The 22,224-nt window shown below is 37.7% G+C and overlaps 1 protein-coding gene across 9 annotated transcripts in view; it reads left to right on the top strand.

Moving 5' to 3' along the window:
• SATB1 (SATB homeobox 1) overlaps positions 1–22,224 on the top strand; it is a 90,777-nt gene that overhangs the window by 16,990 nt on the left and 51,563 nt on the right. For 5 of the 9 annotated variants that reach the window (XM_052693072.1, XM_052693069.1, XM_052693065.1 and 2 more), the window contains exons 2-5: positions 4,704–4,939; positions 8,774–8,950; positions 9,809–9,935; positions 10,639–10,762. In XM_052693072.1, coding sequence (XP_052549032.1) covers positions 4,729–4,939; positions 8,774–8,950; positions 9,809–9,935; positions 10,639–10,762 — 639 coding nt within the window. In that variant the 5' untranslated portion in view covers positions 4,704–4,728. Of the gene's footprint in view, positions 1–1,230; positions 1,877–1,968; positions 2,039–4,703; positions 4,940–7,995; positions 8,126–8,390; positions 8,504–8,773; positions 8,951–9,808; positions 9,936–10,638; positions 10,763–22,224 lie in introns of those variants that run through there. The other 4 variants (XM_052693067.1, XM_052693066.1, XM_052693073.1 and 1 more) reach the window with 4 other exon arrangements.

The raw sequence follows: 22,224 nt of genomic DNA, 5'->3' as shown, positions 1-22,224 counted from the left end.
AAAAAAAAAAGGGGGGAAAAAAAAAAAAAAAGAAGCCGGTGGTGGCCTCGGTGTTATTTTGTATTAAAATGAGGAGGAGGAAGAAGAAGCAGCGGCAGCGGCGGCAGCGAGCGGTAGCGGAGAGGAGGAGAGGCTGTGAGCAGGGGACGGCGGCGGCAGCAGCAGCAGGAGGAGGAGTAGTGATGAGTCAACTAATAATTTAATGGGGACAGAAACAGAGAGGGAGAGGGGGGGGAGCGGAGCGAGCAGCTCCGGCCGGGGACACACACACACACACACACACACACACACACAGATATCCGTGTAACATCCAGCAACAACACCGAACCGGCCTAAATCACCACCGTGCCCAGGCAGCCAGGGGAAGGGAGCACTAAAAGGCAGAAAGGGAGGGAGACAAAAAAAAAAAAAAAAAAAAAAAAACAAAAAAAAAAACAAAGCCAGCCATTATTATTCTTTTTCCATTATTATTGTGGTTGAGTATTTTTGTGTGTGTGTGTGCAGTTGTTTTTTGTTGTTGTTGTTGTGTTTTTTTTTTTTTCTTTTTTCTTTTTTCTTTTTTTTTGGCTGGTTTGGGTTTTGTTGTTCTTGGCTTTTTGCAATCTTTCTATTTGATATTTTCTCCCTCCCACCCCCCATCTCGCTAGTAACTCTTCTCGGAGTTCCCAGATTTTTATTTTTATTTTATTATAATTATTTTTTCTTTTGCTTTGCAGACAGGGAGTCCGATTTATTTATTTATTTTTTTAAAAGCACTGATCTTTTCGTGATTTTTTAAAAAAACATTTTATTATTATTATTATTATTTCCCATTCTCATTTCTCCCGGCTCTGGACTCGCAGGGAGTGCAACCTCGTCACTTTTTGTAGTGGTGCTGCTGGGTGCTTCCTTCCTCCCTCCGCGCTTTCTCTCCCTCCTCTCTCTGCGCTCCCCCCGCACCCACAGCAGCCCCCGGTAAATGAGAGGAGACAGGTCCTCCTCTCTGCATTTTTTTTTTTTTTTCTTTCCTCCCGGGACCGCAAAGGCGAGATTAAAAGTGGCGTTTTAGTGTCTTTTTCCTGCGATTTTCTCGACACTTTTTTTTTTTTTTTTTCTTTCTTTCTTTTTTCTTTTTTTTTAATCTCCAGTAGCGATCTGCGAGGCTGAGGTTTCCGCAGAAAGTTTGGGGGCTGTTACGGTGTGTATTTCTGCGGAGGGGGAGGGGAGCGGGCTCCTTCTGTGTGTGCTGCTCCTCTGGGTGCCTATTGGAGAATAATAGTGTAAGTGACAACCTAGAAGTAGACTTTCTGCTCTTCACACTGGATAGAAAAGCTGCTTTTTTTTTTTTTTTTTTTGGCTTTGATTTTTTTTTTCTTTTTTTTTTTTTTTTTTTTTCCCCTCCTAATACCCCCCTCTCTCACTTGCATTGGTTTTATTTTTGAAAGGACAGCCAGACTTAAGTCACCTCCCACCTCCATTTAAACCTGCTACTTTATTTTTATTTTTATTTTTTATTCTGAATTTTGAGCACTTGTCTGATCAATTGCTCTTCAGCTCCTTCCTCTGCCGCTCTCTCAAAAGATATTTAATATAGATTTTTTTATTTTTTTTTATTTTTTGTCCATTGCCATTTTTGCTCATGGCTACTCTGTTTCTCGCTACCTATTTTTGCCCCTCCCCGCCTAAAGGAAAATAGCAACAAGAAAACAAGAGAAAAAAACAACAACAAAAAAAGAATATTAGGGGAAGTAGCCCTCAGGTCTGCTGCCCCCCGCACCCCCCAGAAAGGGGGGACCTAGGAAAACATCACTCTCGAACTTCTTCCTTCTCAAGAGCTCGGGCTGCAAAGGAAACCTCCTTTGTTTTTGTTATTTATATGCTGTCAAGTTTTGAAGTGGTGAGTTTCGGGTCGGTTTTGCTAATTTCACTCCGAAAACTGCAGTGTTTCTGTTTCTAGATAAGTACTTTGCTTCTTTGTCTCTTTAAAAGGTCACAGCGAAAGCTTGGCCTGGATCGCGAGAGCCATATGGAACGGATAAGTGCGGAGCCTCTCTCAAATGTGATTATGGGGTTTTATGGGGGAGGGAGGGAAGAGGAGGGGAAACGAACGGTGAGGGGGCTGGTTCGGGAGGAGAAAAAGAACCGGGAGAATAGCGTCGCGACAAAAGGGGACCCCGGCCGGTTCCCATTCAGAAATTGCGCGGTGTGCCCGGGCGCTGGGAAACCGTGCCTCGAAAATGTGCTCGGCCCCGAACGCCCGTGCTGAGAACTTGTAGTTGGGAGAGATGCCTGAATGCGAGAGCCGGGGACAGTCGGCCTGGCAGCGGAGCGGAGAATAGTTGCTCCCTGCAGCCCTCTCCCTGGGCAGGCCCCGCTGGTTGGTGCTCATCACTATTCCACGCTGAGGTTTCAGTGAACTTTAGCCTTGGGCATGGAGTTTAAATGAGTAAATTAGGTGTTTTATGTGCATGTAATTTTGCTTTGTAACATAAAGCTTTTTACAAGATGACTAAGCGGGGAAAGGATGCCGATGGGTGGGTATTCCAAGGCCGAGTGAAATGACCCATTTGGTGGTTGGGTTGCAGTCAGGGCAGTAACTGAGCGGCGATCTATCACTTTTATGCACTGTACATGATGGAGTGCGATTCTGACTCATGATGACTAGATACTTTTTGTAGCAAAGAGCTTCGGTGCATTAGAGTACTTCCCAAGTTGCCAAAAGTGATGAGGATTTTCTTATGTGAAGCTTTTTTTTGTTTGTTTGTTTATCGTCCTTCCCCTTTTATTTTTATTTTTTAATTTTAATCCTCTTATTCTTGAGAAGGACCAGAAAAGCAGTTCTGTAGCACGTCAGCATCGTCAGAAATGTCAGAAGATGTTAAGGGTTTGGGACTGTAATTCTCTCCTTGGACTGCAGTTAACACAGTAAAAAGGGAATACTCATCCCAAAGCAGCTAAAATAAGCATGTTTTCCGTTAATGAAACATGCGACCTAAAGCAGATGGGATCGAGATGAATGGGAAACCTTAGAGTGTGAGGAAAAATAATGATTTTCTAAACTTTGGCTGTTCTCTGGCATTCTTTAGGTTGTTTGTAAACGTTCAGATTAATATATTACCTCCTTCTTCGCTCTATCGGGAAAAGCAATGCAGTGTTCACACGACAAAAAGCAACTTATAGAATTGTCCTTGCCGTATATATCAATGGCATAGAATAGCATATATGAAAAATTCCTGAGACGTTTATGCTTTAATAGCTTTGCGATGAAATGTGCGGAAAATGTACTGAATTACTAGGCAACTGAAAGAAAGTAGCAATTATCAGATTCACACCAGTCTTTTTGAACAGAACTTCCCCAGTATTAGTAGTTGCACTCAGTAATGTAAAAACTAGTTCATAAATTAATGTCTAGTCACCTGTCCTTAGTGATTATCTTATACGCATGGCGTAATTGTCAGCGCAGTCACTCCTTTCTCTGTCAGAGAAAGGCAGGGTAAAATCCCTGACAATCGTAACAGTATTGATGAATGAAATCATAACCTGAAAGATGTCTTGCTTGTCAGCAATTGATGGCCCCTATACTTGGTAAAATAGATTCTGATGAGTGGCAAAAATCCTCAAAACCTGCTGCGTTATGTTCTAGGCGTTGGGGATTTTTAGTGACTTAGCTGGAATTGTTACTCATGGACTGTGGTTTCGAAAGTTTGTGAAAAGAGAAATACAGGCAAGCTAACATACGCCTTTTTGTAATTTGTTATTGAAATTACTTCTGAATTTGGGTTTTGTATATTTGTGCGAGTAGGTAACTTCACATCACCAAGAGATTCTTTATATTTAAGGCTTTCAAAAGTTCTGTAGAAATTGTGATTATTTTTTTTTTTTTTTTTTTTTTTCAGCACTGTGCTTTGTGAGATGCTGCCTTTCTTCCTCTTAGTTTTAAAAAAAATTAAAAATAAGAGACTGCTCTATTTAACAGTGAAAGCCTAATGCCTTAAGAATTCTTCATATGCTTATCTTAAACTTTGCAGAAGTTGTTGAACTTTCCTAAAAAAATCAATTGGGCAACTCAAAGCAACCGCCTCTCACCGCTGTTTTCTGAAGTCAAATGTTAAATTCTCTTCTAGTTTTTATTTTTAAAGTGTGGGAGTGAAGTTGTAAATGGACAATGTTCTACTTCACTAATAAATCTGTTGCTTCCTCAGCTAAAGTTTGAACAATCTCTCTATTGTTGTGCATCCATTTTTTTATCAAGTAGATTAAGTACAATTTCACTGGAATCTTTTTCTTTCTCTGTCTCTCCCTCTCGTTTTTTGTAACACAATAAAATCACCCAGGATTAATAACAAATCTTCCTGTGCGATTTGTAACAATAGCTGTGTTGGAGCATGTATCTTGACAAACGTCATCATTTCTATGAGTCTTAGTCTCTGCCAGATTTATAAGAATATTTAGGAAGGTTTTGTTAAAGAGGTACTCTAGTTGGCTTTTAAAAAATAATCGGATTATGGTGATTAATGTCTCTATAAACTGGGGTCATTTTTTTTGAGAAGTTTGTTGGTTTGTTTCTGTTTTTGTTTTTTAAGGCATCTTCTGCCTTGTTTAAAATAGTTATTTGCTCTTCCTTATAGGCTTATGATGCATATACATCTCTGTACATGTGCAGGCTGTGTACGTATACATATGCGCACACGTGTACAACATATATTTTTTTTGAATCATGGCAGGTGATCTTTAGAGGCGGGACTGAGTATGGATCATTTGAACGAGGCAACTCAGGGGAAAGAACATTCAGAAATGTCTAACAATGTAAGCGATCCGAAGGGTCCACCAGCCAAAATTGCGCGCTTGGAACAGAATGGGAGCCCATTAGGAAGAGGAAGACTTGGAAGTACAGGAACTAAAATGCAAGGAGTGCCTTTAAAACACTCTGGACACCTGATGAAAACTAATATTAGAAAAGGTAACACTTTTTTAATTCTGCATTTGAGAAATATGAATTATAATATTTGTGGGGGGAAGCATACTTTTGTAGATTCTACTTCATTTATATTTCAGGATTAAATCTCCATTCTAAAATACTATATATTCCCAACTCTGATATAAATCACATTTGGGAAATGTAAGCTTCATGCTTGGGTGGAGCATCTTGCTTTACAGGGTGGAGTCTGATTTTTGCTAAGGTAAAGGCTAGCTGTCCTGATTAAAGCAAATTCCTACATTGAAATAGAAGCAATATAAAGCGTTAATTCTTAGAGTATGTGTTGGGCTCAGAAATGCAGAAATCTGTACAAATAAAGACTGAACCCCCCAAAACAAATTCTCGCCTTTCCTCTGAATTATGGTACAATCTTGGGAGGATAGCAGTATTTCCATAACAGTTGGAAGTTTCTGTTTTTTTTTTTTAAAAAGCGAGTGTGGAAATCTTGAGGTATCACATTGGAAAAGTCATTTATGATGTCAATCTTCACAGTTTATTTTCTTAAGTACAATTCATTATTGAGCAATGAACAACTTGGGTGTCATATTTTTCAGTGGCTGGTTTGCTGTAATTAGACATTTACACAAGGATAAGACACGTTTAGAATCACTGTTGTTTGTATGTGAATGGCTTTTGTTTGCCTTAAAAATACTTTCAGTGAACAAAAATCTATAAATTTCGCATACTGAAATATATAACCCCTTTTTTGACCACGTTCTGCAGGCTTGCTAATTTAAATAGAAACATACTGTATGTAATTTTGCATTTGTATTAAAGCAGCCTTTACTTTTGTACAATTGGTATATGTTTATAATCCAGATTTTCCTTGCGTTTGCTAAGCTAAGTGAAAAATGCAACCAAGACTATTAAACGCACAAAGTTAGAAGGCAGAGGAATTTCATTGTGTCTGATGCATAACATTTATCGTACAATCATTTATTTTTTTCCTCGCTTTGGCGAAAACAAAGAATATATTGATCCTGAGATGAACAGACACAGCAGTCCGTATTGTTAGATCTTTATCTATTAAAAATGGCAAAACAGCACTTCAGCAAATTCTTTGGCCTCTGCTCATGATTACCCTATTTATTGATTGTTTGCCAAGAATGTACGCATCTTAAGAAAGCCAGGGTAAGAGCATTAAAAATATAATTTATTACGGCTTTTCAAGCAGAGTGCATTAATATTGTACAGTGAAGCAGTGGGGCTATATAAAAAGGACTTTCTGACGCCTGCAAACATATAAGTTCCATAAATTCCTAAATAGGAGATTTCAGCTGTCTCTGGTATTATGTGATATTTGCACAGCAAACTTTAATGCCAGGACAGTTTTAGACAAGGATTCTACAGACTTCACTGCTCCTTATGGTAGACGTGCTGTTTACACAGACTCATAAACCTTCAGCAAAAGCTCTAACACTGCTTTCAGGTTTAAATCATACTGTATTTTTAGCAGCGAGCACTGACCAGTGCTCTCCCCTTTAATACTAGAAGGTTATGGAGTTGCTGCAATTGGAGGTCTTGCCAAGTACTAGCAGGAGAGATCAGCCAGCTAAGGTTGTGCTCTCCTGTACAACATTTTTCACATTAACAGAAGGACACGAGTGACAGTTTGCTAAAAGATTTAGTAGCTTGATTTGTAGTCAGATGAGACCTGTGTCGCGCTACCAGGATCCACCTCTGATAAGCTATGCTGGACATAGGAATTTGGCCAGGAGCTTCTCCTGTGCTGTTTAAAGTACATTTTTTCAGAATACTCTAAGTCCTGCATACATGTCAAAAAGTGTGCTGCACACAATGCAGTACCTGTGCATTGCTAGCTTTATCTAATCATAAATTGATTTGTAGCAACTGATAAGGAAAAGGACAAATCTGTCTTGGCTGTTTTTGATTGTGTATGCCCTGTTTGCTAAAATGAAGCTTTGTTTACTTTTTATCTTCAGGTATTAGCAGTGAAACTACTTAAGAATTTTGAGTCCTTTCTTTCAGACAGATGTTAGTAGGTGAAACATCAATTGTGAGAGTGTGAAGGTGGGAGGGAGAGGAAAGAACCAAAACCTTTTTGCAGATGAAGTACGTGTGTATGTTTTGGAAAGCTCTCTACAGCTTAATTAAAAGCAATGAAGAAATCACCAGTTTGCATGTACTGCTTTTGCTTTGGTCTTTTTTCCCTTCCTGACCAGTCTCAGTGAGATTTAAAAAAAAAAAAAAAAAAAAGACAAACAAACAACAAAAAACACACAAAAACCCGAAAAAACTCTCCTTCCTGCACTGCCTAAAAATTGGCAAGCTTTTAGTCCTGTCTTTCATGCTGAGCCTATTGGGCAAATTGGAGTGAGTTTGTGAGCTTTTCCTGCAAGCCTGAAGGGGTTTGTTTGCCAAAGATTGACTCTCTGGTGAGCAGATGTAGTTTAAATATACAAGCTTAAAAGGTATCTTTTTTTACTGTGATTTCTTGCTGTATGTTAGAGCACAAATCAACAGACGTGATCTTAAAGCATTTCTGTTGTCAACAGTAAATCTCCTCTCTCAGCTGCAGGATGCCTTGTGCACCAGAGCAGGTTAGGAGGCTCTGTCAGTCTAGAGGGCAGTGGTTATAGAGGCATTAACATTGTAGGACTAATTGGAGTTCCTGGGTGCCCTGTTAAAATAACCCTTGTCATCATTTATGCTAAAGATGATACCCCTCTGGCAGGCTGCCATAAGGCGGTTCGGTACATCTGCTTTTAACCCTTTCGTTTTCTGTCTCTGGGAGATTCTATCCTGGGACAGGGCTGAACCTGAGGCAGTGGGATAAGGTGTCCTTTATTGGCCATGGGTGGGGGGTGGTTTTCTCCAAGTCTGGAAATCTGGCTGCTGGGAGGGACGTCGTCTTCCCTAAAACAGCCTGGGTTGTTGGTTAGTAATTCTGCCTGTTGTCAAGAAGGAATTTTAAAAATAATAAAATAAAATTTAAAAAAAAAAAAAAAAAAAAAAAAAAAAAAAAAAAAAAAAAAGGAAAGAGGCTGTTTGCTTAATATTTAGAGCAGAGGCAGAGGGAAGGGTCTGTCATGAGATGCTACGGAACTGGAAATTAGTAATTGGTTTCAGGCATACCAAAATAGCAGTGAATACCAGGAATGTTGAATGCGCGTATATGAAGCAACAGAAAAAAAGCTCAAACTGCAGGTATGCTCCTTAAAATGGCATTGAAATCATGATTTGTTTCTTAAAGATGCGAGTGAAAGTGGTGCTCAAGTGTACTCAATGAATGAGGCATGAATTAGCGTTAACTTTTGCCTTGTTTCCTCGGGTGCCCTTTTCAGAGTGAATGTATAACATGCGAGGTGATTTGTTGTCGATGCTGAAGGTAATGAAATATTTTTGGCAGAACTGAGAAAGTTTTAGTGTTAACGAACAAAATTATGTGGCTGGTACTAAAATGGCTCACACTGAAGACATCTGCAGTGTGTATTTAGGTTCTCGTGCTGCCTGCTACTCACAACAAATCAGGCAGGACAGAGAGAATCAACTTCTCTTCAGTTAACCTTGTGATTCCTATAGCAGGTAATTCTTTCATCTGTATCCTGTCAAGGAAGATAAATTTTGCATTTCTGCTTTTCATAGAGAGCGATGTTTTGCAGAACTTTATCTTTTTGAAGGAGGTTGAGGGGAAAGGACTCCGGGAATATGTTTATCAAATATTTGTGATGATTCCTGATGCCTCATCTGCCTGTTCATACAGGTTTTATTTACATAACGCTTTGTAGACCCACATACTCTACTATTACTTCAGTTTAATACATGAAATTATTATTATTATTTTTTTTTTTACAGGAAGTATGCTTCCAGTTTTCTGTGTAGTGGAACATTATGAAAATGCCATTGAGTACGATTCTAAGGAGGAGCATGCAGAATTTGTGCTGGTGAGGAAGGACATGCTGTTCAACCAACTGATCGAAATGGCATTGCTATCCCTTGGATATTCTCACAGCTCTGCTGCCCAAGCTAAAGGTAAATAAGGTGATGAAATTGTACGATGAATTGTGTTAGTTTGAGGGGCTCTAGGGAAAAGCAGGATTTCTTTCAGGAATGAGATGCAAGTTTCACTTGTTAAACTTCTAGCAGATTCTATCTTCATCTTTTTGTTTCTTTCCTTAATGCATTTTTTTGTTTAGTTAATGCATAGTTTGTTCATGTGGAATATTGAGGTGGAGTCTTTTTTCTTTCTTTCTTTTTTCTTTTTTTCTTTTTCTTTCTTTTTCTTTTTTTTTAAAGAAAAAAAGACTTCAACTGAATCATTAGTATGCTTATTGACCTTAATAATCTGCTCCACTGAGGATCCACAAGGAAGTGTAAAGCATATTTGAGCAGATGGACTGTTGAGAGTCAACTTGCATTTATGACTGAATATCCAGCTCTGTTTCTTTTATTTTGTTCATTGTCATTTTATAGACTGCAAAGTACGATTATTATTTTCAACTCAGTCCTTGCAAAATCCTTTATAATTTATTAAGACTGGGAGCTATTATATCATGTCCTATTGAATTCACGGGTACTTGAGAAAAATATGCTTCTATACATATTAAAAGGTTCTCTACTGTAATGCATTTCTATAATTTCATAATATAGATAAAAAAGCATCCATGGTGATGTTCAAGTGGGGTTGAATTTTGGGGAGCTGCTTTTCGAATGGTCTATTGTGCCAGATTTCCAAGACTAGAAATAAAAGTGATGACCTTATTAAAATTAGATATTTCTTTTTGCTCCTAAGAATTAATGGGTAAATAACTTTTTTTTTTTTTTTTTTCTTCTTGCCCTCCCTCCCCTTCAATAAATAAATAAATATGTATATTTATATGTATCCCACAGGACTTATCCAGGTTGGAAAGTGGAATCCAGTTCCACTTTCCTATGTGACAGATGCCCCTGATGCTACAGTAGCAGACATGCTGCAAGATGTGTATCATGTGGTCACACTGAAAATCCAGTTACACAGGTAAGTTGAATACCAGCTCTGGGAAGTGAACTGTTACTTTCTGCTCTTCTGGTTAGTGTTGCTTGTATTTAACTCCCGCTGCGCTGTATGCTCTAAGTACAAAGGCTTATCCTAATTCTTTAACTTACAGCATACTATTGCAGAAAACTTTTATAGCTCTGATACATAGATTTTCTTTGGATATCTCATTAAAACTATATTGCATTTTAGTCAATTAAATGATGCATTACAAGAAGGCATTTTACATAAAGTTTACTTAAGAGAAAAATATTTTTGCATATCATGAACAGTACCATCTGTGTGCATTTTGTAAAAGAATGACTTGCTCACACTTATTGTTGCTGTCTAGCTTCTTAAATTTCGTGGCAACAAAAAAAGAGAAAATGGTTAATATATTAATGCTTTTCATGATCAGTCGTGAGAAAGCATTACACCTTAAATTGTTTTACCAAGCGCATCAGAGCAGGAAGGTAGAAGTAACATGAAAAAATAGTCGCCACATGCAGCTGATGTATAATTCATGCATCAATACAGCAGATGTGTTGTATAAAGTAATTAACTAATCGGAACAATCAGGAGACCGAGAGCAATCTCCAGATGCATCTGCTTGATGCGCAAAATGAAATCTGTCTGTCTTAAAGGAATGTTCTGCAGCAGGATGCAATCTTGTAATAATCCCTTTTCTAATCTGTGTTTCAAATAGTTGCCCTAAACTAGAAGACTTGCCTCCTGAACAGTGGTCTCACACGACAGTAAGAAATGCTCTGAAGGACTTACTGAAGGATATGAATCAGAGTTCATTGGCCAAGGAATGTCCCCTTTCACAGGTACTTAGCATAACATGTAATAAATAATAAAGCACTATCGGCAACACTGATGTGAGATTTGAGATTTCTACAGACTGCAGCAAGTAGTATCTGTGGAGCGAATCTGCCAAAAATGCAAATTCGTTTGACCACTTCATGATCTTTATAAATATGCTTGATTCATTTTGAACATAGTCTTACAACGTTTCCCATGGGGAGTTGTGAAAGGCTGTTTACACCACACTGAAATTGTCTCACAGCAAACTGGATTTTAACTGTTTTTTTTTGTCTTCAGTCTTTGAACTGCTTTGATGTAACTACTTTTTTCAAGCACATGTGTTCAAGATGTTAAAAGACTCTCTACTTACTGCTGTCAAAAGTACTACTGAATCTGAATGCTTGTTAGATAACCTGCAATAGTTTTAAATGCTAATTCATAAAATGAGACAGTCGTTGGCATGCTGTATAAGAGGGGAATAAAAAATAAAGCTCCTTGGATGATTTGTTGTTGTTGCAAACAACCAAAGGAAAATCAGCCATTTATTAGTTCTAATCAAAATAGACCTAAACAAAAAATGAAATATCTACTTATGTGTTGTTAAATGTTGAACCAATGCTTCCTTAAAGCTTTATTCATATTCTTGTTTTTTGTCACTCTTTTGTCAAATTGCCATGAGGGAGCAACTCCTTTTTTTACGCAGTATGGAAGCCAGTGATACTGTGGTGGGAACTTTGTTTTCACTGTTACCGTTTAGATTTTAAATTGTACTTTGTTGTGGTGCAGTAGAGAATTTCAACTACATGATACAAATTGTGGTAGGGAGAGGAAAAAGGAAGTGAAGTTATTTTTATGGAGATTTTATTTCTTTTGCTCGGAATATTGGAGTCGTCGTTTCTGAAAGACTTCAGTTAATCTATAGAGGACTTGACTCTGTTTTTTTCCAGCAGATATACTAGCAGGCTGTTTTCCCATCACTCTCTTTTCCCCTATGGTTAGATTGTTTTCAGTGATGTGGCTCCAATATAGGAAGTTTTGAAGTGGAAATAATCAAAATTATCTTCACTGGTTGCAAACCATTCTAGTGATACATCTCAAAGTTATCTTGCTCCTACCTATTATAAAAGCATGTGAGCTTTTGCACTTCTATCTCACAGTGTCTGCATGTAATTTGGTATTTTTCTCAATTTTGGTATTCTAGGGTTAATTTTTACTTTAGACTGATGGAAAGCCAGTAAATTGTGTAGAGATGGAGTATTTCATGCATATGTTGGCATGTGTTTCATGTAGAAAACTTATGTATCTATGTAGATGATGCACTTATAAAACAGAAGAACAGTTTTTGAAAGAAATGCTTTGTTCATGACAGTATCACGCTATTGGAGAGATTTCAATAATTACTATTTTAAAAAATAATTTTAAAAATATTTCTTAATATCATAATTTTAATGGACAAAAACTACCTTGCCTAATAACTATACTTGAAGACAGCATCTGAAATTACCAGAACCGCAAATTACAGGATGCTGATTTGGGGATGTTTGTGTATTATTTTGCACTCTTTTTTTTTGTTTTGTGTATGTGTGCAAAAGAATCTATTTAAACATGTGAGGTCTTTTTTTTTTTTTTTTTTTTTTTTTTTCCTGCTGTTTGAAGCATGCTTAGTATTTTTATCATCTGTTTATCCTACTGGTGCTGCAGTGGTTGGATTTCTTAGGAATTTAAGTTATTCCTTTTTTTTTTTTTTTTTTTTTTTTTTTTCGGTAGTCCATTTCTTTAAAGATCTGTCACATTAAATTAAAATACATTTATTTTGTCTTAATTTTTTTTTTTTTTTTTTTAAGAATAAATGCTTGGTCAAAAGTCCATCAGTTGATCTAAATCTTCCTGTTTCTCTCTGGGAGCTTGCGGGAAGATGTGGTCCAACAGTGTCTTTTTCAGATGACTAAATTGATGTGAATGTTTCCTGTATTTTCCTAACCAATAACTAATTGTATATTTTTCCTACACAGGCAGGTTTAAAAGTGCCTGTTTTATTAAATATATTCAAGTTAGTGAATTGCCCACAGTTCTGTGCTGCTCTATCAGAGGTGAGAAGCACAAAGTGGAGGGCAGTGAGTTCTTAGAGGATTTGTCAAAATGCCAGCATTAGATTCTTGTATGAGAAGACTAGTGGTCTCTCCTCATGTGTACGTGGGCATAGATAATGCCATATGAAGTGCTTCATCACAAATGCAAACTAGTGCAATGGCACTGTACCATAAGTTATTAACACTGTTATGGATATAATTTATTAACCACAGAAAAATGACTCAAAGTAGAAACGAGATTAGTTATCATTTTCTGTCACTGTCATTAGCAGTACCTCGTTTTGTGTAGGTATGAATGGGTTTGTTGGAGAGTATGTAAGCTGGTGTGATCATTGCGTGGCATTTGCGGAGCCCAGTTTAAGCATGAAAGACAAAGTCACCATTCTCACTTAGAATTTTTTTTTTTTCTTAATTCACCTTGCATTTTTATATTAGAAAATTGCCTTTTTATGTAGAATACTGATAATCTACGAAGTACAAAAATTTTGAGCAAAATATTTTTCTAGCACGGACATATTAAATGTCTTGAATACACAGCAACAAGGAAACCTCTAGAAAGCTTTATGCCAAATTCTACTTGAGTGATTTTTAAAAATTATTTCCCATTTGTTTTCATGTTACACTAAAACCTTGGGATGTATAGATATAAACACTTCATGCCTTCCTCAGTAAAATACCACTATGACTCTTCCATTAGGAGCACTGAATAGACAGGCTCCATTGAAGTTACTTCAGCTGTTTCATTCTGAGGCTGCCATGACCATCCTGGGATGGCCATGTTTACCACTTGCTATAGGAGCCCACATGATAGGAAATCCCCATTGACTTGAATTGGAGTCCATGAGAAAGGCTGAAGCAAATTCACAGCTCTCAGCTGCTGTAAAATTGAGAGCATAAGTCAGGAGGCTTATTCTTATTTTATTTTTTGGGGGAAAACAAAGTAGAATAGCGCTAAAGATTTGTCATGGAAAAGCTGAATCTTTTCTGGATTATGTGCTGCAGTGTGTTTTGCTGCTTTTCCTCAGATTTATAGATTTTTTTGCTAAAGACTACCAGCACATGCTAGTGCTGAGTGAAAGACTTCCTGTGTTTGATATGCATGGCTAGCTTTGTATCTGCTTCGTTTCCAGATCTTTTTTGAAGGGGAAAGGCAACTTGGAATTTAATCCAGGGCTCTGTTTCGGGCCATCTTATGCATCCCATTAAAGCTGTACATCTCATGAGTGGCTAAGATCTTGTATCCCTCTTGTTTTTGTTCTCTAGCCTCTAAAGAGTTATACAGAAGTTGTTCTACCATCAATTTTTATTTTCGACCCCTTACAGTGAAGCTGTGCTCTACCTCAGTCTTTTTGGAGCTGCTCTTAAGTGATCAGGCATGTTGCACTTATTTAATGATACTCCTACCATCTCTCTGTTCAGCTTTAGTTCTAATATTTTTGAACTTTTCACAGTTTTGCTCCATTTTGGGTTTTGGAGCTGAAGTCTCCTATTACTACTACAGCTAAAATAACTGAAATACTTCAGACCCTGTCTATGCTGTTATTAATAAGGGTTTTTTGGGGTACATTATTTTTTTTTACTGACTTATCTTTCTCTCTCTCTTTCTCTTTATGTGTGTATGTGTTCACATATATACACGCATGCACACAAAAAATTGGAAGTTAATTTGGTAATTCTGGAACAAACTTGCTTTTGGTGTGATTTTGAAGATTTAGATGTACCCCTTATCTTGAGTTCCTGCCTCCTTTCCAAAGGAGGGAGATAACAATTCATCTACCGAACAAGAGATTGTAGAGATTCATTAGTATCTGGGTAGTGCTTTTAGAATATGGCTGTGATCAAATGACATTGACTTTTCAACTGATACTATCTTACTCCTTTTTTTTTTTTTTTTCTACAAAAAGATTTTCGGGATGATTGCTGTCAGTATTGCTAACAGGTTTGAGATTTTCACTTCTCTGTTTTATCAAAATGCTGTAAAAGTACTTGTGAGGGAAGGTATACTAGTCTTCCCTCATAATGTCCCAAAACACAAAGTTCATTTTTGCTTTTCTTTTTTTCTTCTATCTTGCACGTCCTTTGAAACTCCCCATGCCTAGCCTAACTCTCAAGACAACAATAGCCAATACATTATGGAAGAGAAATTCCAGGACTGATGTATAGTAAAATCTCATAGATAAATATATTTAATATAGTTGGAGACATGAATATTTCCATGGAATATATCCAAAGTCTGTGATACCTGTGTGCATAGTAATTTATACATATAGTTTTATTCTTTATTTTGAAAATGTTTATGTGTTCTAATCATTTTCCCCTCTCCCCCCCAGTGTCTTTTACATAATTCTGCAGTAAATGATCAGGGAGGGGTATATTCTGTAAAATGCGTGCACCCACAGAACAAGTACTGGTATGATACTGAAGTCTGAATAGTTCTGCACTTGTGATAAATATAGACATCTTGACTGCATTTTGAGCAAAATTCCATCCTGTAGTGAATGATTGCAGACATATGACATGGGCACGATATATATCACATACCTTGCTCTTTGTTCTGATATCCTGCCCTGAATTTGCATGCTGTTTTATGCAGATATCATGCAGGCTTTATGTGATCTGGCAGGCATGCCAGGAAGAAATCTTGCTCGCAACATCGGTGTTTCTCAGTTTACCTGATCTGAGTGTACCTGGCGGTCAAAGCAAACAAGCAGCATGATAGAGATATGGAAATCCTCTCACCTTTCCTGGCTGCTTTTCTAACAATCTGAACATCCGCCCCCATCACAAACCAAAAAAGTTGCTGTTACTAAAATTAAAATTTCCAGACCTATAAATAACCAAGGAATGAGCTATTGAGAATTGCCAAAATATGTATGCTTTGTGAGCATTTTTTATTTCTTTCTTCACAAAACTGAAAGGTGGTTTCTGCCCTCCCCTTTCAATTTTGCCTGCCTAGACCTGAGACCAAGTACTTGGGCTTTTTGCTGCTTGTACTTCCCTTCTTTCCTCTCTTCATCTCCTCCTTCTGCCTGCACTCCTCCCCCCTTTCCCCTACCTAGTAATTAATAACCTCAGTAAGGAATGTAGCTCCTTTTTCTACTTTAGAAGTTACTGTACTTTAGGTTTTGAAGATGTCATTAATTATTTCGGGGAAGTAAATCCTTGAGGGCCTGGGCTCAGGTCTTGGCAGGCAGGTCCTTTCCAACCCACCCCCAGATGCTCAAGAGCATTCCCTCTGATGTTTCTTTCAATTGATGAGATATTAAGGTTTTTACAACGTTTTCAATTAACTATTAAAATTCGTGCCCAGGATTTTTAGTCATCCTGATAGGATGGGCATTTGGAGTGAGATACAGTCTGTTACTGATGGGATGGTGGAGAATGGGCTTCGATCATGATGCTGGCCTTGCATGGCTGCTCCGCTGCAGCTCCTCCATGAGACCATGTAGCAGGATTTGGTTTTATGGTGCTGGAAGCCCACAAGGTGAACCTTAGAGGTATACTGATTTTAAAGATTTTCTCAGGACATTCAACTCTTCTTTTTGCATGCAATCTTAAAAATAACTTCTCTGTATCTGATAGATACACTTCATGTGCTCTTTGTTGACCTCACTAGTGCTGTGTTTCTGTTGAGGACAGTGAGTTGAGTTCAAAAGTCATATTGCTTAATCTTTTAATCTTTGATTGTCGTTCTTTAAATACATCCAAATGCTCTTGTTTTTGTAGTTGTATCAATCAGATTGTTTAGGCAGCAGCTACCTAAAACAGATATTCTTTCTGCCTCTTCATTCAGTTTAGCAACGCTGAAAACGTTAAAGTCCCTTTTCAAAACAATTATGAGATCAGCAGTTAATGCTTCTCAGGCAAGTGCAGTTTCTGAGTGCAGAGAACTCTGTAACGTGTCAATCTTACTATCTGACTGTGCTGTCATGAGGTCATGTGTTTCTGCTCCTGAAAAGGAGAAGTCCAGTATTGAGATGGGACTAGTGTTGATTTCATCATTTTATTTTTTCCCCTGAGTCAGCTGTATGGAGGACTAAGTTTTCATGTGGACGAAGTACAAAAGTCATGCTTTTTTTAAGGGAATAAAAATTTTGTGACAATCTTTCCCACTTCATGTGCAGACTTGATGTTATAGTTCAGCAATTTTGCAAACTGCATCACGTAAGCAGTTGTCTGTATCATATGGTCATTAAGTTTTAGGGAAGTGACAACAAAAAAGGAACACAAAGTGTTTTCTTCAGATTGTTTTTTTCTTCTGTAAGTGGCATGCATTGTTGATTGAGCCCTACTCAGCTTCTGCTTTCACTCTTGGTGATCTGGAGAATGCTATATAGAATAACTTTCATCATAAATATTTGCTGTGGTGTTCTTATTTTATTACATATATATATATATATATATATATATATATATATATATATATACATACATAAAACAAAATTCTGTATTCATTCATTCATGCTGCTTAATGAAGTCATGGCCAAGTGCAAACCCTGATTTTCTTTCCATAAGTTTATTAGAGGGTTAACAAGCCACTCTTCCAGTGTTCTTTAAAGCAAGATTGCAAATAAGTCTTTTTCTTTTTCCTATTGGCAAATTGTTGGCTGCAGAGTACTGCACAAGTATAAACAACATGAGAGATCCTTTAACATAACATGAGAGAGCCTTTAGTCGCTTTGCTCCCTTGCTTTGGAACTCATTGCCAATTGAAGTAAGGAAAGCTCTGGCTGTTGGGACTTTTAAATCTAGACTTAAAAGTTATTTGTTCTGTTTAGCATTTTTAAAACGATTCTATTAGGAATTGTATGTGCTTCAGTTTTAATTTTAACTCATAATGATTGTAAAGCACCCTGGGATGCTTGTATGAAGGGCGCTACAGAAATCCAAGATTGTATTGTACTGTGTTGTAATGTATTGTATTATTACATGGTGCTGGAGTTGGACCACGGACAATTCATATAGAAAGCATTTGAATACATAGTTAAAGATAAGGAGAAGTATGTGTGTGGGGGGGAGTACTGTCTCTTCTTGCTTCTTTTTCCCCTTTTCTCTGTCAGTTATTTTATTAAACTAAATTAACATGGCAGCTATTCCCTAAGAAATGCCAGCATAATTTACTGCTGCAAAGGGGCTCAAAATGTAAACCAGATGATAAACTAAAAATAAAAAAGTCCACATTAAGATTTAATTGCATTTCCCTTTCTATATTACGTTCTTATGTAAAATACATTACAATACAGTACTTTCTTTATCACTTCCTTCACTTTTAACTGAATTTCATTAACAATAAAGAAATATATTGTCTCTGTTTCAGTAATGTCACTTGACAGTTAATCCCTTAACTTGATGTACACGTCTTTAAGATTTTTTTTTTTTTTTATTTTTTATAAAGAACATGATAGCGCTGACTGGAGCCAAGTATTGCACAACCATGTGATTTGCAAGTTTCCCAGCTCACAGCTTTGCCAGTGCAGGTCAATTCACACCTGCCACACTTATGCCATTCTGGTCCTCATGTTGCTTTTCCTTGGTGATTGTCAGAGGTAGGGAGAGTCGTGCGTGCAGCTCGTTCCTTCCTCCCCCCTCTCCCCACTCCAAATGTGTGGTAAACCTTGTGCCTTGGAAGTGTCTGCTCAGGAATTAAATGGAGTTTAATTTCTGTCCATTAGGAAACGGCTATCCACATCACCAATTAAGCCTTCTATTTAAGGGGCAAGTAGATACGTATGTCTACATCTTAATCACTGCTGCGATGCGTTTGCAGAGACCTTCCCCAACTGGTTCAGTTATTACTAGCGGTGGTGGGAGGCACGGATATCAGTGTGGTTATAAAACCTACCCAAAAGCTGAGCAAATTCTGTAGGTGCTGGAACTTTGCTGTCAGCAGATTTAAAGCTGAGGTATGCCTGCATCAGGGCACACGGTGTAGGCATAAAGATCCATCTGGAGAAAACTACTTGAATTTGTAATGCTCTGGTAGCAGACAGAAATGAGAGTAAAGCAGGACCCACTTATTGAGAGGTAGTACCAAGGGGTGAGCACCTCTCAATTTATTAGAGCAGACTCATGCAGTTCTTGGCTCTAATCACAACACAGAAGCAAAGCAAAGAGACATGTTTCTCAAAAAGACCCTGAGCAAAGCTCTCAAAGCTTGCTTCATTTCCCTTCCTCTTCCGCCCTCCCCCTGCCTTTCTTCTCTTTTTAATTAATAATAATTTAGGAAAACCTAAGGCAAGGGAGGCTTTTGTCTCCCTTTCCTTGGACACTGCAAGAACAGCACAAACAGTATCAGGTTCCCCTGGTGCCTCGCAGCAGTTATCAGAGGACAGGTTTTTCAGGACAGCAGCAGCCTCAGACCTGCCTCACTACAGGACTGGAATAACCGAGTCAAAAAGAAAGAATTCTCTTCCTCAGGAATGGGAGCACATGAAAAGCTCTCAAAGACTTTCCTCACATATTCATATCTCTTTGCTTTTCTAGGTTATTATTTATTTATTTTTCTAAGTACAGAGATTTCCTACACTGAGAGTTGCAGTTCTTTGTAAGTTAGTGAAATAAGATTGTGAATCATATTGTGATTACCAATGTGCTAGGAGGCAGGGAACTGCAATTAGGAACTGCAATAAAGTCAAACCTATTCCTGCTTTTGCCATCTTTCCAAGGAATTTGTTACTTTTCAGCAAGCTAGCATAGAGAAGGATGGAATTTTTGATGGTGAAAAACTATGATACAGTGAAGGACATCAGTGTTTTTGTCCCTTCTAGATGTAGAGATTTCAATTCTTTAATTTACCTCGTGTGTGTGCATGTGTGTGTGTTTAAATCAGTATATCTGTACTCTCTCAGCATTGTAGGATTTTGTATTTCTGTGTGTATCCCAATAAAATCCCACTATAACATACTTGCCAGCTAGTATGTCCCCAGGCTTTTAAAGCTGTTTGCCCAATTCTGCACATTTGGTAAGGAGATTTGTGTGCAAAACCTTATCTAGGATAATTTTTGAATGAATGGAACCTCAAAGTGCACGTGCCTGTTCCACACAGAAGCTAACTGGAACATTTCTCTTTCAAGATTATCAAGCTTTGCATATTTTTATGTACTCTTCAGAGCATCTAGACTTTTCACAAACTCTTGTCAGTGAAAATCAACAATGCAGAGGATAAACTAGTACCTTCTCTAGCACAGCTGCTTAAAGTATCACCTGCATATGATTTTACCAAGCAGAAGTTAAGAATCCATAGCAAATTTCATGCTATAACTCCTTTTTTTCTCGGTAATTCTTATTTTATTTTTTTTTTCTTTGTTTTTCTTTTTTCTCCCAGAGCAACAAAGTTTGTTCATGTATTTTTAACATGTATCCTCAAGAACTGGAGTCTGTAGGATTAAGAATAATCAGAAATACAGGTGGCTCATAAAGTGACATGCAGCCTGAAATGATAAATTTGACACTCCTTTAAACAAAAGATAGGCAGGGGATGTTGCATTTGGCACTAGAGGGGTATTTAAGCAATCAAAGGCGTAAGAGAAGCTGGGAGCTGAAATCAATAAAGTGCAAACTAAAAGCTAGTCATGCATTTAAAAAAAAAAAAGAAAAGAAAAGAAAGTATCTAGTGAAACAGATTATCATGGGATGTGGTGAAAGATTCAGCACAAGAAGTTTTCAGATCGTTATCTGATGTTTACTCTAACTCAGCCACAGGTAACTTAGCTGAATTCAGTAATTGCTGAATGAACTTATAGGGTCTGTTTTTATGTGGAGTCCAAATAGATGCTCAGAATTGTCCCTTTTGGCTTTAAAAATCTGCAAAATCTTCTGTAGGAAAAGGAAAAGAGATCAAAGAAAAGACTTATCCTGAACACCAAAAGAAATTGAGCAAGACAACTGTTAGTGCTACTGAGTCTGATGACTTCTTGTCTGGACATTATGCCTTAGGGCTCAACTTCATGCCAGACATCTGATGCTTTGCCTAGCAGAACAGTGGAATCCGAGAAGAGACTTGCTGAAAATCATGTCCTATTTCCCAGCAAGGAAATCTTCCATAACATGGTGGCTAATGCTAGGCAATTTTGAACAGCGTTTTACAAAAACTGTAGTGGAAAATCACCATTGTGGTTCACTGAAGATAGAGAGATTATCTGCATCTCTATCAGGAAAATGTATGATTTGTTTTTTGTGGAAATATTCTGTGTGCCGAAAGCTGTGTTTAATGCATTAATAGATCTAAAATGTCACCTGCCACACAAAACGTTTGCATTAGGATAGCAATTGGAAGCATGTGCAGTAGGATTGTCTTTTCCAGATAGGAAACAAGTCAGAAGCAGTTTGGTTCTGACCTGGTTAAAAGAGATTTGTTAGAAATAAAAGCAATCCACTTGAGAGGGAGATGGAAGGTGCAACTTACTTCAGTTTTCCACCGGATTAATCCATGATCTCCAAGATCCCACCTATCCCAGCCTTCTTTCTTGTATGGGAAATGCTGATTTGCCTTGTCCATGTTGCACTGTGCCACTGTAGTGCAGCTGGGAGAGGGAAATGCTTGAGGGAAAGGTCTCTGTCGTCATATTCCAGGGCTGGGGAGAAGGGTTGAAGCTTACCCTGGAGTAGCTCAGTTCTGGTCCCATGGACTCAAAGCACTCTCCATGGTTGAAGATTTGTGGAGTTAGCTTCATCTGGCAGAAAATCTGCCTCTGTACCCCAAGATGATGGGCATCAAACTGGGAGTAACATGGACAGGCACTTGAAAATGTGCATTCCCAGTTTAAGTAAAAACAGCCAGGTACAAAGGAATCTAGTTATTTCCTACAAGTATTTCATTCAGATTCCTGACTAAAATGGGTAGTGCTCACTTTACTCATGGAACTCTCTGGCTTCAGAGCTTTTCCTGCAGACACCACTGAATCAAAATCTTAGGGTATAATAATACACCCCGCAAAGCACAGGGATATTTTCATTCAGTGAATTAAACCAAGAATTAACTTATTAAATTTTGATTATTTTACATTTTAAGTTTTATCCATATTTTTACTACTAAGTACTTAGCATTTACAAGGTGGGCAATAAAAATCAGGATGCTTATAAAGATTCATGTTGGACATCTGACGATGAAGACTGAAACGCCGTACATCTCCTTATCTTTTACAGGAGGAGGTTACGACTTTACGACTTTTTCCTTTTTTTTTTTTTTTTTTTTTTTTGTGTGTGTAGGACACTATGACATGCAGCTTGTAAAGCAGGTAAAAAGTCAATTCTGAACTGAATTAACATTTCCCACCTACCTGTCTTTCTCTTTCTTAAGGTTTTATCCAAAGTGTAAGAGTAGTATCTTTGGAAGCAGTTTCTTGTTTGAGTTTTATTTATATCCATCTGTGGGAGATGCTCAGAAAATATTGGGA

This window comes from Tympanuchus pallidicinctus, unplaced genomic scaffold (assembly GCF_026119805.1).
Source record: "Tympanuchus pallidicinctus isolate F22 unplaced genomic scaffold, pur_lepc_1.0 scaffold3, whole genome shotgun sequence".
Lineage (NCBI taxonomy): Eukaryota > Metazoa > Chordata > Aves > Galliformes > Phasianidae > Tympanuchus > Tympanuchus pallidicinctus.
Note: the sequence above shows the minus strand (reverse complement) of the source record. Positions and strands in the feature narration are given on the sequence as shown.